Source organism: Rhodofomes roseus, assembly GCF_022264815.1.
Source record: "Rhodofomes roseus strain CIRM-BRFM 1785 chromosome Unknown C8Q71scaffold_5, whole genome shotgun sequence".
Taxonomy (NCBI): domain Eukaryota; kingdom Fungi; phylum Basidiomycota; class Agaricomycetes; order Polyporales; family Fomitopsidaceae; genus Rhodofomes; species Rhodofomes roseus.
In genome coordinates, this window is record NW_025952961.1 from 1,764,126 (window position 1) to 1,778,986 (window position 14,861).

At 55.8% G+C, this 14,861-nt stretch overlaps 5 protein-coding genes across 5 annotated transcripts; 3 read left to right on the forward strand and 2 right to left on the reverse strand.

Moving 5' to 3' along the window:
• Positions 1–47: 47 nt before the first annotated feature.
• Positions 48–1,751, forward strand: C8Q71DRAFT_805910 (uncharacterized protein). The gene is made up of 6 exons (XM_047925989.1): positions 48–221; positions 277–355; positions 415–631; positions 693–1,005; positions 1,060–1,246; positions 1,298–1,751. Exons 1-6 carry the CDS (start codon positions 145–147, stop codon positions 1,742–1,744), a joined length of 1,320 nt encoding a protein of 439 aa, XP_047781940.1. The 5' UTR covers positions 48–144; the 3' UTR covers positions 1,745–1,751.
• Positions 1,752–5,809: 4,058 nt separating this feature from the next.
• On the forward strand, positions 5,810–7,491 carry C8Q71DRAFT_485707 (ZIP zinc/iron transport family). The gene is made up of 6 exons (XM_047918851.1): positions 5,810–6,151; positions 6,208–6,291; positions 6,355–6,746; positions 6,810–6,880; positions 6,937–7,172; positions 7,238–7,491. Exons 1-6 carry the CDS (start codon positions 5,927–5,929, stop codon positions 7,361–7,363), a joined length of 1,134 nt encoding a protein of 377 aa, XP_047781941.1. The 5' UTR covers positions 5,810–5,926; the 3' UTR covers positions 7,364–7,491.
• A 285-nt stretch (positions 7,492–7,776) lies between these two features.
• Positions 7,777–10,050, reverse strand: C8Q71DRAFT_746816 (uncharacterized protein). The gene is made up of 6 exons (XM_047923086.1): positions 9,860–10,050; positions 9,730–9,795; positions 9,086–9,368; positions 8,666–9,034; positions 8,117–8,595; positions 7,777–8,050 (listed from the first exon to the last, which is right to left on the reverse strand). The coding sequence occupies exons 2-6, from the start codon at positions 9,772–9,774 to the stop codon at positions 7,997–7,999; spliced, it is 1,230 nt and encodes a 409-aa protein (XP_047781942.1). The 5' UTR covers positions 9,775–9,795; positions 9,860–10,050; the 3' UTR covers positions 7,777–7,996.
• A 73-nt stretch (positions 10,051–10,123) lies between these two features.
• Positions 10,124–11,127, forward strand: C8Q71DRAFT_746822 (uncharacterized protein). Its single transcript, XM_047923087.1, has 4 exons — positions 10,124–10,426; positions 10,517–10,618; positions 10,774–10,860; positions 10,914–11,127. The coding sequence occupies exons 1-4, from the start codon at positions 10,150–10,152 to the stop codon at positions 11,003–11,005; spliced, it is 558 nt and encodes a 185-aa protein (XP_047781943.1). The 5' UTR covers positions 10,124–10,149; the 3' UTR covers positions 11,006–11,127.
• A 1,210-nt stretch (positions 11,128–12,337) lies between these two features.
• On the reverse strand, positions 12,338–14,336 carry C8Q71DRAFT_746828 (uncharacterized protein). The gene is made up of 3 exons (XM_047923088.1): positions 13,942–14,336; positions 12,982–13,882; positions 12,338–12,920 (listed from the first exon to the last, which is right to left on the reverse strand). Exons 1-3 carry the CDS (start codon positions 13,954–13,956, stop codon positions 12,472–12,474), a joined length of 1,365 nt encoding a protein of 454 aa, XP_047781944.1. The 5' UTR covers positions 13,957–14,336; the 3' UTR covers positions 12,338–12,471.
• Between the last annotated feature and the right edge of the window lie 525 nt (positions 14,337–14,861).

A 14,861-nucleotide genomic window follows, 5' to 3' on the forward strand; every position in this document is an offset into this window, starting at 1 on the left:
GCGAGTGGCTTTGGGCTCCGCGGCGCCACCATTGCACTGCGCAGGGCCAAGTTCAACGACCATTACTGAGCACTATCAGTATCACTGACCACTGAACAGTTTTGCGAAATTCAGTGTAGTTCTACACATAAAAAGTTTGAATCCATGGACACCACACCGGCACCCACGGACATCCAGACGCAACCAGCTACCGAGACTACAAGCTCCTTGCCTTGCGCCATGTAAGCGTCCATGACATCCTCAGGCAGCGCAGGCCATAATTCTCATTGCTAACAGTTGCCGGAGACAGTTCTCGAGGTACACTTGCCCGAAGTGCAACATCCCCTATTGCTCTTTGACGTGTTTTCGCTCTGAGGTGAGTAGCATTGCCATATGCTTGTTCCCGAACATCATGCAGACATTTGAAGTATCCAGACACATGCGGGGTGCTCCGAATCCTTCTACCGCAAGGAAATAGAGTCTGACGTCCGCGGAAATGCATCCAAGACTGCGGAACAGAGAATGAAAACTCTGGAGTTGTTGAAGCACTTTGAAGAGGACTCCATGAACGATGATGTGCTCGGTCTTGACGCCGATGACTCTGACGACGAAGGTGGTAACCTTGAGAGCAGACTCAGAGACCTCGACATAGGTATGCGCCCGCAATCTTTGGAGTAATTGATCTGCTCACGGCCAGCCACGCACCACCACAGACGCAGCTTCATATGATGATCTTTGGGCAGCGCTCACACCGGCCGAGCGAGAAATGTTCACCAAGGCACTTCGCGACCCCAATAGCGAACTCGCACAACAGCTCCTGTCGAGCGAGGAGCTCGAGAAGGTGCGCATCGAGCCATGGTGGGAAGCACCCGACGACCCGAGCACCGACGACCCAAGCACATCCTGGCGTGCGCAGAAGAGGTACGGCAAGAAGCCCGCGATGATGCCAATCCCTGAGAACATGGTGGGAACCTCGCACACTCCTGGCAAGTACCCTCTGCTGCTGTATAACATATGCGCCGTCATGTACGTCCACCCAATGAGCCCGACACACAATCATTGACACCATACAATGTTCAGGGTGGCATACGCATATGTCACGCGGCACTTCGCCACCTCCCCGCTGACATCCCTCGACCCATCCGAGCGAGACGAAGCACGCCGCATCATCGCGCAACTCGTGCCCTTCCTCTCGGACCGCCTGTCGAAGACGGTGCACTCCTCGCTCTCTGCGGCGGTTACAGACATTCTCTCTCGTTTTCAAACAGTAAGTCTCCGTCTCAGTGTGAGCTTGCTCGGCTGAAATCTACGTGCGCAGGATGCCATGCCGCTAGCGTTTTTCTCGCTCCTCTTGCGCGACGCCGCGGGTTTCCTCCAGCCCTCGACAGTGGTTGAACTCCCAGTGCCAGCTACGCCCGACATCACATCGCCAGCGCACCCCGCGCCGACTTCCACGGCTGAGCCTGCCTCCCATCCAAGCGCACGAGCCCTCCTCGCCCTCTCAGACCTCTCCGCGCTCTTCACTGCCGACAAGAAACAGAACCACGTCACGCACAAGCTGACTTTCTACGCCGCATACATGATGGGCGTGCCTCCAGTGCTGCTGCGCACCCTCGCCGGCGAGGTCGCCGAGCGCGCAGAAGGCATCGCGAGGGAGGGTATCGACCTCGGTGGAATCGGGCCTGTACCGGCAGTGGGGCGGGACGGTGGTCCTGATTCTAGGAGTAGAGATAAGCAGACAACAAAGATCGTTGAATTGAGTTGATTCTCCTCCACTAGCAACTTGAACGCCGTGTCCTGCGTAGCGTGATTCTGGTGACGGGGTCTCGTCGCAACCAATTCCTCCAGGGTATACTGCCGCCGGCCGAGCGACTCTCTTACCATTCGGCCTTCCAGTCGCCTCCGGCACCTGACACTGGCCGGTCGCGACGTCGGTGCATACGTTCTAGAGCCTGGACGGCGGAATTGAAAGACCGAGGGCAATGTCAACTAGGAGTCAGAACGTCGCCGATAGAACTGCGGCTCCGAGAACTTGAATGGTCTCTCGTATTTACCGCTGGACCCGAGCGGTCGGCCCCATCAGGCATGGATTTGAGCAGACTGGCAGTAAGTAGTGACTTCTCTGTAAAACTAAAACCCACCGATGTTCTGACAGTGAAGTCGTCAATCTGAAACGTTCACTCACTGCCACTCAGAAACCTCCGGTCAGGCAACGCCCAGCATACCGATGATTCCGGAGGTCTCGAGAGCCTAGAGGTGGTTACATTGCTTCCCTAGTCGCTCAACTATAACATAGTTCGACATGATAGTGCTCAGCACTCATCAAACATGCACAACGCGACTCTACTCAGTCAAAATGACGATGGTCATAGTTACCCTGCCGACCTTATACCATCCACACGGTCGCCCTTTTGCCCACCTGCACCATCCGCTCGCCTTACTATTTGCTGCTCGCGCCCATTCAACCCATTGCACTTCACCAGCCGGCTGATCCGCATCGCTAGTCCGATCTCTGTATCGGTGTATGCCTGTGCATTATCATACATTCATGCAAGTCCTCTTGTTCGAATTCATACACTTCAAGGGGATGACGAGAAACACATGATATGTAAACTCGATGTTGTGGACACGATTTGTCATCCTCCACGTACATTGTTCACACCGTAACGGTCAACGTCGTTAGTGTGTGATAGATTTGCTTTCTGCCTTGAATTATTCCCTATTTTTTGTGTTCTTTTTTTTGGTGGAGCGTTGCGCCTGTGGGCGCCAGGTGTGGCGGTCGAGACGTCGACCCCAGTGACCTCGCCAGTGGTTCGAGGGATTGGAACCTCGAGCCTATTTTCTGTGTTCCAGTGATCAATTTCGCGGTCATTGAAGGTCCGCGGACCGCTTGTGTGTTTCAGGGATATGCGGTCCCAGACGGGATATACCTGATGCCGACCTTGAGGTATAAAAGTGAGCGTACCCTGTAGCGAGTCTAGTCACATCTTCCATTGCTCGCTCCTGGGTCCGCGAGCAGGCGACGGGCCAGCCATTGTGCCCACGCGCGTCGCTCTCGTTATCTGCAGTTTGATGTACGGTGTTACAACAAACTGTAAATAACGTGTGTTATGTCTAGGGGGCTGCGCTCCAACTGCGCTCTTCACACCCTTCGTCGATTTCGTCCATATGACATGCTAGGGCAGGTCCACGGTAGCCAGCGTATGAAATGTAGAATGTCATGCACGTACCCATCTCTATGACTACCCTTCGTAGCGTGATCACCCGCCTGCCGCAGTGTTTTGCAGGTATCCCGAATGAACGGGGTTGTGCTGTGCAGCGTCAAACCGACATTCGGCGGCTACTTTTGTATTGAAACATACTTGTTATCGTTTGTCGACGCCCAAAGTCAACCCAGACGAAAGTTCGAATCATCGCCGATCGGACCGCTGGAAGGGGTGGTGGAGCGCGGGTAGGATGGTTTGATCCGGTAACCGGGCAGTGTGCTCCATCTATGGCAGAGTGCGTCGAGAACAGCAGAAAGGCCGACTGCTTGAACCTTGAGATTGAGCTTGAGCCGAGAGAGGACGAAGTCGTCCGAGGGTCATCGACCGTCTGCACGCCCGACCGGACCTCAGCAGCGCGCAGAACGTTGCAATACGGAACCCGCAGAGCGCGACGTCGTGTACTCAACGTGTACTCGTCTAGAAATCATCTGAAGTATGACCGCACGTTGACCGCAGGCGCCTGGCTGTACTCCCTCCGAGGCACCGCGGGCAAACCAGGTTGTTCGAACTCCGAAAACGCTACGAACATCGGTCCCTCATGGGAACCTTTTGCGAGTTTTGATGGACCCAGAACATGCTCCGAAAATGCTCCGAACATGCGTGTTTTCGTCGAACATGCTACAAACATGCTCCGAACATGCTGAAATTTGGCTAAAATACATCATGTTCTGAGGATGTTCGGAGCCCAAATGCCCCCAGAAAAGGTTCCCATGAGGGACCAATTTTCGTAGCGTTTTCGGAGTTCGAACAACCTGGTGTGCCCGCGGTGAGGCGCAATCCGTTCTTTGATCGTGTGCGCGACCTTAGCGGCGGATAGAATCTCGCAATAGCATCGCGTACTCGCCCAGTGGTGTCAGGGCTGCAGATGTCTGTGTCCTTCTCCGACGTTGAGGCGCGATCTATTCTGGCTCTGTGGCGCGGCGTCAAATACGGTCCCGAACGTTAGATTGTGGTCCGGCATTTCCTGTGTCGACCTTGCGGTGCGGAGGACATTCTTGCACCTGCGAAACGATGCCTTAGGCCTGAGCAATGAGCAGGACACACCGTGAAGTTGGTGACGTTACCGACGGCAAGCTATTCCTTGCGGTGGCCACGATCCCGGTGAGGTGGGGCTATCTATAGGGACGGCGGCTGCGCGCACTGGCAATTCCATGAACGAAGGATGCCGACTGAAAAAGGGCGCGGGCCTCCGGTCCTGGGAACAAACGTTGAGATGTTCTGGCAGAGGAGAGACATACAGCAACCATTCACACGGCATCGCTTCCTCTTCTTTCCTCTCGCACGATGACAACTGTTCTGCATTGAGCGTTGTTATGGGTTCGAATGTCGCAGCCCACAAACAGTCCAAACCGCTTGCGATTGAACGGACGTGTCCCCATGTGCTTCATCCAAGTCTACTCCTTCCGCTACGCAGTTTGCGAAGCATGTAGGGTTCCGTCGCAGTGCAGATGTGCCTGGTGCGTGCCTCGATGAGACAGATGGGACGTGCTAGTCGATGTGGATGCTCGATCGACGGCTGGCACGCCCCGTCACTGCGAGGGTGTGCACGAGTGCGCGCGAGCATGTGTGCTAGTCCGTAATTATTGTGTGCTGAGTAGCAGGTCCCAGGCGCTGGGAGATACGGTAATCCATGCTGCGAGGGCGAAGGTAAAGTGAGAGATCGGTTGGCGTGAGGTCTGTTGGTACTCATCGGAGTTTGGCCGCAAGTACGCGTCTTGGAGTCATTACGACACAGTTTGAGGCGACCTGCGGCATAGAAGAAGCGAGAGGCCTGATGAGAGTACAGTATACCGAGAAATGGCGAGAGATAGTCGCAAAGACCATGACCGCGGGGAAGCACAATGACACTAAGAACTGAGAGCCATGCGGTTCCTCCGCCCATGGATATACATCATCACCTTCTTGCGGTGCAAGCGGTAGTCTGTGATACAAACGCCTCTACGTGGTCCATTATGATCAGCGGATTCAAGTGGGTGGCTCGGTGTGCTTCGGATGAACCTGAAAGGTTGACATGAATTTGTCGACCGTCAAGCTCAGTGCTCACCGGTACGATGCCCGAAAGGGATGGCGAGGAGCGATGTAGATTGCAGGGCACACTCGGGCCAGGAAGATAGAGCAGGCGATATTGCCAAGATATTGCAGTTCAGAGTCATATCGCGTGCCAGGGTGGCCGCCGGCCTTCGACGGTGAGTAGGCTCGCACGGCCGAACTTGACTGTGGTTCTATTAGGTGTGCCAAAGGGTTCAGATTCATTTGAGGTGGTAACCAGAAGATAGACGGCGGTGGCGGAAGCAAAGAAGGCGGCAGTGGCCGAGGAGGACTCGCTCGGTGCTGTCGACTGCGACGGTACGCGGTGCACGTGACGGGGAAAACTGCCAAAGGGGCGCGTGTGATTGGGCGAGGGGGGCGAGGACCCTCGCAGTGTTGTTGCGTATGGGTGCGTTGACAGCTGCTCGCCGGTGGCTGCTCGCCCGCTGCATGCCACGGAGGACACCAGCCCACTGCCCCACCGCCATCCCAGTCTGTTTCCCGCGCGCTGCCCCTCCTCCCTCTCTATATAACGCTCTCCAAGCGTTCCTCGCTCGGCGCCCCGAACTACCTCCAACAGCAGTCTGCAGAAGTTGACCTAGTCACGGCACACCAGACGCGCGACTTCAACGCCTCAGCGTTCATTCTCGACGATGCGAGCTCACAGACTGCAAGCTCGAGATGACGGGGTCGACTGTACCAGCGGCACCGGCGCCCACAGCTACACCGGCCTCCGGATCGCCTCGGTCTTCATCATCCTCGCCACGTCCCTCTTCGGTGCTCTATTCCCTGTCCTCGCTCGTCGACATAGGATCCTCGGGCTGTACATTCCAGAGACCGCCTTCAAGGTCGCCAAGTACTTTGGCAGCGGTGTCATCGTCAGTGTTCCACTCTTTCCACCCCATCGGCAATATCGCTCATTGCATCCACACAGATCGCAACAGCCTTCATCCACCTCCTCGACCCCGCGACACAAGAGCTCACCTCTCCCTGCCTGTCCCCCGCATGGCAAGAATACGTACGCACTTCTCCATCCCTCTGCCACTCGCCCGTCCGCTGACATCACCGCCGACTCCCACAGCCCTACGCGATGGCGATCTGCCTCGGCAGCATCTTCATGATCTTCATCGTCGAGCTCGTCGCCTTCCGGTGGGGCACCGCCGTGCTCGCGAGGGTGGGGCTCGAGCACGACGCCCACGGCCACGGCCTCGCCACAGGCTCGCACTCTGCGCACGGCCCGGAAGTGCGGCCAGCCGGCGCAGCGGGCGCCGTCGCCCCCAACAAGCTCGAGTACGTTGACGTTGAGGACGCCCGCGGCGACGACCATACATTGGGCGACCCCGAGAAGGCGTCCGAGAAGCACGCCGCGCACGAACACACCCATGAACATGGCATGCACGGCGTTCTCTCCGACTCGGCCATCGCGCAGATCATCGGAATCGCGATCCTCGAGTTCGGCGTGCTGCTGCACAGGTGGGTGCCCTTTTCAACATCAGTACGCTGGCGCGGACATTTCTCACGGGGGTCCAATCGCAGTGTGTTCGTCGGCCTGACCCTTGCCGTCGACGAGGAATTCAAGGTCCTCTTCATCGTCATCATCTTCCACCGTACGTATCACTCCTCCCATCCCCCAATACTGCGCTGACATCGCACCTCACCACAGAGACGTTCGAGGGGCTCGGGGTCGGCTCGCGGCTCGCGTACATGGAGCTGCCCAAGAAGTACGCCTACGTGCCCGTCGTCGGCGCGGTCCTCTTCGGGATCACGACGCCCATCGGGATCGCCGCGGGCCTCGGCGTGCGCTCGACGTACAACCCCGGCAGCGCGACCGCGAGCATCGTCTCGGGCGTGCTCGACGCGTTCAGCGCGGGCATCCTCATCTACACCGCTCTCGTTGAGGTGAGTTTGCATTCCCCAGTGTCTCTTTGGTGGTGGCGCGGTGCTGACCGTGCGGCGTGTGGCAGCTCCTGGCGCATGAGTTTATCTTCAACAAGGAGATGATCGAGGGGGACAACAAGCAGCTCGTCTTCGCGATCGGGTGCATGATGCTCGGCGCGGGCCTCATGGCGCTCCTCGGCAAGTGGGCGTAGGCTACTATTGGGCTACTAGGCCCCGCTCTCATAGTTCCCACGACCTGCGCCCGTTTTGGGGTCCACCGTCCACGACGCTCGCCGGGACGAGTCCAGAAATGTGCACCATGCAGAGTTCGCCCTTACCTTATTCCTCCGTATTGGGCCTTGATTGTTCCCGCGAAGTCACGCTGAAGTCCAGGCCGACGTTGTACACATAACCGACCACGTCTATCCACCATACCACACACCACACATCGCGCATCACGTACCTTGCTACCGATGATCTTGCATACGCCATATTCCCCTCGAGACGTTTACACGCTTAGATGAGCCTTTCATGTCGCTGTTGTTCAAGTGCATGCATGTACCCAGTATTACACCCGGGGCGACGCTGTAGGATATAGCTCTAATGATGGACTTGAATGATCGTACGGCGTGGTGTGGATGGCGGAGGAGCTCGCACTCAGGCTGAAATTACCGACATGTCTGGCGCGTGAAGTCATCGCAGCGGTGACATATCAGATGCTTTCCAATTCTCTCGTCGCTACATGGGTCCCCAAGAAAACATACTTTCCGCGGATCACGAGCGGTCACATACTGTCGCGATGCCACATATGGTCATGAAAAGCGTCACGAATTCTAGATATCCTACTACAGAACGTCCAGGTACGTCTTCATAGTTTCGCGTGGGTTGTCCCAATGCATCTAATGGGCAAGTAGGGTGACAGTCAGCTCGTCCAACTGCGACAGAAAATCCACAATGCTGCTTACGAAGTGGTTCACGCCAGAGATCATCACGAAGTTTATGCGCCCTCCTCCATTGGCCTGATCATCATCCTCGAGGCTCCAGCGACCAGGAATGGCGAACGACGCAGCGCAACTCCCCTCAATATGGGAAACCTTCAAATGCGGCAGGAGCGCCCTAATCTTGTCATCGAAACACGCCTTACGAGTGTTCACCAGCGCCTGCGCGGTGCTGCAGAACATCCCAGGCATCTCTGCCACCGACTGGTCGAGCATCTGTTCGAGCTCTTCCGCGGTCATGTCGTAGATGGTCGGCCGGCGGGAGAAGGACGGGACGATGTACGAGAGGACCTCCGGGTCGCGGCTGGAGGGGTCTCCGTGGTCGAAGTATGAGGTGATCCACTGCGCCCAGAAAGGCGTGTGAAGCTCCGGAGGCATAGAAGTGTCCATGTGGGGTGCCCAGGTACCGGGCGGGAGCGGGTAACCTATAGCAAGTGACGGTGGCTCTGGCAGTGGCAGTGACATGTCGCTCAAGTAAGCCAAGCTATCGAGTCTACTGTGCAGGAAGAGACTCGCCTTGCATGATGAGTGCGCGCAAGTGCACTGCGAGGCAGCTCTGCATGTCAGACGGTAGCCTGTCGACGTTCGCAATCATCGCAAGCGTTGCGGTGTTTCCGGACGACCATCCGAGGAGCGCCACGCCACCTCCCTTCCTGTCAGTCGAGATGGGTGGTGTTCCTTCCTTCCGTATGAAAGTGACGGCGAACTGGGCAAGCTCGAGGCCGCGGGCAGCCAGAAACTCTGCCTTCTGTTCGTCGCTGCCGGATACGAGTACCGCGGATTCTGCGTCTGGAACCGGCGTAGAACCGGCGTACTGGCGACGGTTGACTGCGACAATGCGAAGATTCGCGTCTTGGGCGAGTTCCTGCACCCTCTTGAATATACCTATCATCGATGAGGGCATCGTAAGGAAGCAGTTCAGAGTTTGCGACGCACCGTTGTTGTACCCCATCCCATGCACTGCAATGAGGGTGATATACGGCACATCCTGGAGTGGGGGAACACCGCTATCGGTATAGTGAAACTCGATGTCGTTGGCTATAACGAGCGACGGCATTGTAAGTTGAAATCTTCCCCAGAGACACGCAGAGTAGCGAGTCTTATAACGTCGCCCGGCGAGGACGCGGCGCCCTTGTAAACCGAGACGATTGTTATCGGCCAGAGTCACCGCCAACACCGCGAGCGGTGATTGCACCCACGAACGAGGTCCACGATTTGTCTAGACAAGAGCAATCATGAAGAGAACGCACACACGCTTGATGCGCCCACAAGATATCGAGGTGAACACCCCACAGTAACGCTCTACATAGGGTGAGTAGGCCATACGCGGTCGCGATCGCTTTGGGCTCTAAGTGACCGTTGCTATTGTGGCCCTGGGGCCCTGTGTAGTGCCTTTGTTCCGGGAGCATGACCACGGACTGTAGCATAGGTATCTTATGCCCGATCACGGTGCATACCAAGAGTACTCAACTGACCACCTATGCTTCTGACTGACCAACGAATCACCATCATTGAATCAAAATGTTCGTTCAGAGCCGACTCGTGGTCAGTCTCCTCTCCTCTAGGCTCTAGCTACTTACTATGGTGACTCGCATGCTGACGCAATCTGCGAACGTATGGACCATGCCATCGGCTCCGTCCCTGAGCTACATCGCCGTATGAGGGAATCAGTAGCAGAACGGCCCTCGCAAGGTTTAGTGTTTGACATACGAGTGGATAGTACAACCCCGGATCCCGTGTCGCGGCAATTCAGATGCAACTAGCAGTTGACATTCTGTCCGTGGTACTTATTTCTCGCCAGACGATGCAACAATTGTGAATATGGCAGACGGTAGCAGACTCGACCGACAGCGGTGGTCGCTCAGGAGGAGGAGGTGCTCGGTCACGGAGGGCATGCGCAGGCAGCAGCGCAGCGCCATTTGCTACGGTCACATGTACCGTGACCGTGAAGACATACTGGCGCGCGCGCCGCGTCGGGACCGTCACTGAGGTCGCCAGCAATGTTACCTTCATCCCTCCTCGCTCGCTGCTCATCATCAGCGCCCCGCATTCCATCGGCTCTCCCTGCTCTCTCTCGTAGATATGTCACTAAATCGACCCCGCGACCTCTCCTCGGCCGGTACGACCACGTACCCATAGAGCTCGCCCGCGTACAGTCCGGGAACAACGTCACCCTCCGCGACTACCAGCAGCAAAAGGCGTTGAAGCGTTTCAGCTATGACTTGAAATTAAACTCGGATGGTGTTGTGTCGGCTGCTAGCAGAGATAATTACATTGGTACGTCGTTTGTGAATAGTCTGTTCCGCGGAGGCACGCAAACGCTACTCCGTCGCGACTGTGTAATGCAGTGACTTGACGTATTGATAGGTCCGAATGGGTGCACTCTGAGACCGCCGTTGTCGCCAACATTCCAAGAAAATGCGCGCAGTGCCAGGGGTTACAATATCCTGGTATACGTACTTAAAGAAGGTATGCTAGTCTGTGTGCCCTTTTGCTCCACGGTTCTCAATCTCTCTCTCGTGTGCCTCTTCTCATCCGATCGAACTCTGTTATTTCCGATTCTCTTCGGCCCGTAGTCTCTACCTTACCATTATTGCACTGACGTTGTTGTCTTTTCGCGACAGGGACACCCTTACCTAAAACGCTCACAATTCTCCATGAGCATTCGGACGTTTATTCTATTCAATGCGTGGAGCCCATGGCACTCGGCGGTAAGCCTCTCATGTTCTCGTGCTGTCTTCAAGTACACATTGTCACCCAACAGACCTCAATGCGGAGCTCACTAAGTTCATCAACGAACATGGTCGGATGCTGAACAAGGAGCAGTTCGACGCGGAGTTCCCTTTCACGATCTAGGCATTTACTGTGCGTTATGACTACTCTAGCCCTCATTCCCTGGCACGCCGGGATAAAATCATGACATCATAATACTGAACCATGCAACTGACGACGAACTGGGAGCGATTGTGTACTCAGCCGCGCGACACATTTGAAGGTGTGGCCGACAATGGGGGCTGTGCTCACTCAGCTGGAGTGGGACGCATCGGAACTGAATTGAATTGATGTCTGGGCTGCAGTTCATCGCGGTCCCTGGTGATTTGCCGCAGGTGAGCTCGTCGCTTGATCCGAACGAAATAGCCATCCTCACAATGACATGCTTCTATGAAGGAAAGACCAGTCCATCCCCAGAGACAACGGGTTTGTTCCGTTGCATTGTGGATATCCCCATGACACGGTCCTTCAAAGCACCTTAGCAACTCTCTCCGAGCTTCTTGGTCGTCGATTGCATTGATGATGGGAAGCAGCTATCCCCATCTACGGTGACGCACGCGTTCGGCCCTCCGCTGAACGACGACACAGCGAAACAAGTGGTCCCCTGCGAGCATCGTCGTCTTCGACTTGTTTTCCTTCAGTGATTGCTCAATCGCGTCGGTGCACATACGCTCGATGATCGCCCTAGTGCACTTCGCGATGAACAGCTGTGTCATCTTGTCGATGAGCCCCGTCACCGTGCTGTCGATGAAGAGCGTCTTCTTTCTGCCGTCCAGCTATGATGGAAAGTTCAAGCTCTTGCTGCATGAAAGAACTCCCAGAAGACCACGTACCCCAAATGGCACCGCATTTCCCTTGAAGACGGCGATCGCATCCACATGCAGTGCACCTTTCAGCCATAATAGCTTCCTCCTGGCTGTCTGCGAGGCAGACAGCGGGGCCCTACCGAGCGGAGGCGGCTGCCAGACTGCGATATACGCTTTTGATGCGGAAGCCATGTCCGTCCGGTGGCGCTCTGAACCCATCGAAGACACTGTCAGTGTACGATGTCCAGTATGTCGCTGCGCTGGACGTCGTCGTCGCATTCAACACACATGAGAATGGAGATGCTCAGAAGGCGGATTCGTTCACCTGCGTACTCTGCCTCGACCCTAGGACAGGAAGCCGGCGGCGTATGGACGATTAGCCATCGCGCTGGAGGGACTCCGGTGCGATCCTGCGGGCTCAGTGGAATCACAGTCGGTTTTGCGCTCGTCCTTGTATTCCTGGATGGGTCGGCGTGCGTCACCGATTTGCGGCGGTTCCCCTTCCCAAAGAAGTCGACCGATTAGTGGTTGACAAGCCCTTGCGGGAGGGATGCACAGTATCAGCCTTGGGTTTAACTGAGCAAGCGATCGTTCTGTCCGTCAGCGATGCTTCCAGAGGATCAGAGCACGTTCGATATGTCTGTCTCGACCGTAGTGTATAGTAGGGTCACAATTGTGACATTTTCTATGAACTACAAACGAGATGAGACAGACGCCCGTTCAGGTAGAGACAGAAGAGCTCGCTCATACGGAAACTGCAGCACGACAGGAGAAGTTGACTATACCACGGTCTATCCATGGCTGAAACAAGCCACGAAGCACATCCCCGCAGCCCCGGGTCATATTGTCGATGTCCGCCTCGTCCCAACCATGCATACCAAGCAGCATTATCTCCACCCTAATATCCTTCAGCACGTCGAAGTACGATTCGGCCATCACCTTGTGCAGGCTCCGCATGTAGAGCTTGTCGGGCACGTCGCTGAGGTCCTCCAGCGTGTATGTGTAGAGCGGAGTCTCGGCCTTGATACGGATGTGGTTAAGCTGGCCGCCCCGAACGCTCGAGAGAACGCTCCGAAGAGATTCCGTCGTTCTGGAATACAAGACAAGCAACGGCTCGCCCCGCAAATTCGTGTTAGGAAGCCTGAAGTCCAGGGATCGCAACGCTGTGTTGTGAATGAGATTCCCGTTTACGTCTGCGTGGAACGCTGTATGTCAGCACTTAATCAGACTGAACATGACGAAGGGATACTCAACGGTTTAATGGAAGATCTTCAAAGTACTCAGTTATGGATGGTCCCGTGGCTGCGAGGAGCCTGTCGACATGTTCCATGACGTATCCGTCAGGGTCGACTGACCAGACGGAAAGACGACGGAGGGAGGTGCAGATCCCTGAAGCCAGCATCCAGTCGATGACAGTACCAGACGCTCCGGTATCGTTCAGACCGATCGCGAGGTTCTGAAGCCTGACGTCAGACTGTGGGTGGGTGCTGTCTACTCCCGCAGTGCTGGCAGCGTACCGCTGTACCATGAAGATGTCGCCTAAACGAAGGGACTGCAGCTGGGGGAAAGCGCAGATGATGCGCCGCAGTTGGGAGATGTTGCTGAACATACAATAAGCCAGCGTCAACGACTTGAGAGAGCTGATTCGCGACAGCGCGGCGAAGGCAGTCAAGGGCATAGTTCCCGAGTTAAAGTTCTTGATGGTGAGGTTCTGTAGCCCATACATGACGTGGCCTATGGTCAGGGGGAATACGTGAAAGTAGCCTCTTTCCGTTCTTTTGCTCTGCGGTGAGGGATCGTGTATTTGATTGTGCCGGTCCGCGGCGTATAGCTCGCGGGTGGTTGCCAGCCATTTCCTGACGCGCGGTGATGTGCGATACTGCTTGGATAGGAGGGTGAAGCTCGTCCTGTCACGAAGCTCGATGGCGTGGTAGAGGTTGTACATGGCTCGGGGATACCACGCTGTGCAGACCAATGCCGCGGCGGCTAGCATGGGCCCTGCGTCCATGGAGTCAATGACGATCTCGTAGATTTCGGTTGGGATGCGATCGGTGAGCGCTGTAGGAAGAGCAAGAGGTCTGAAGCTGAAATAAGCCCGCTCCTCAGGGCTCAGTGCGTATGCCTCATTCTCGAGTTCGTCAATATATCGAGAGAGCTAGGTTGCTATCGTCAGCTAAACCCATGGATCATAGGCGAGACACGGAAACCTCTCACTTGATCCTCCCACATTGTCGAGGAGCTTTCCGAGTGCGCCAAAATGTTGCTCTCCGTGCGCTCTGCTACCGAGGAAGACGACTGAGCAGGAAGAGCACTCACTGCGTTGGTAGTTGACAATCAAGAAGTGTCGCCCATGGATCGTGAGACAATTGTTCAGTTAGGACACTTTTGTCTGCTGATTGTGCGTGCTTTCCGTTGCCCCGACAGGATGAACAACACAGAGACAACAACGGTTCGATGGAAATGACCCGTCCACTGCCAGGAACATAGGCGGTCGCCGCAGTCGTGGCTTGAAGCTTCGGAAGTGGGCCGTGCCGAGAGCGGCGGCGCCGGGACACACACGGAGATATGTCGGCGTTGCTTCAAGGCCTTTGCCACCTCCTTAATGCGACAGGTTCAAGTTCCTACCTTCAACACGGTTTGAAGGTTTGAACTTTAGCTCCCATGCCCTGTTCGAACCTTCGGCGTAGCATAAACCTGTGCATTCGGCTTTAGAGATCACCGTATCTGTCAATCTCCGACGCATGCTCGCCGCAAATGACCTCTGAAGTGGTCGTCTCAGTTTCGATCGGCCCACGGAGTCAACGTTAACCTACGGCGGTAGCAACTCAAACTGTAGCCTACATAGTACGTGCTTTCATGTACGTCCAGGACCATTGTACTCGAATCATGCTCACCAGTCATATAGCGAACGATTACATGTCGATGGTTAAGCTCAAAGTTCGAACACAGCTAGAAGCACGCTGTCCCGAAAATGTTGGCCTTGAGTACGTCTTGATCACTAGCAGTGAAGTGACGAACTGATGCGTGGGCGCCGAGCGTCCGATGAGGAACCTTGGAACAACCACATTTCACAGTCCTCGGCTTTCTTAGCGCTGTCGTAATGCCATTCAAGGCTGCCGGCGACGTTTGGACTT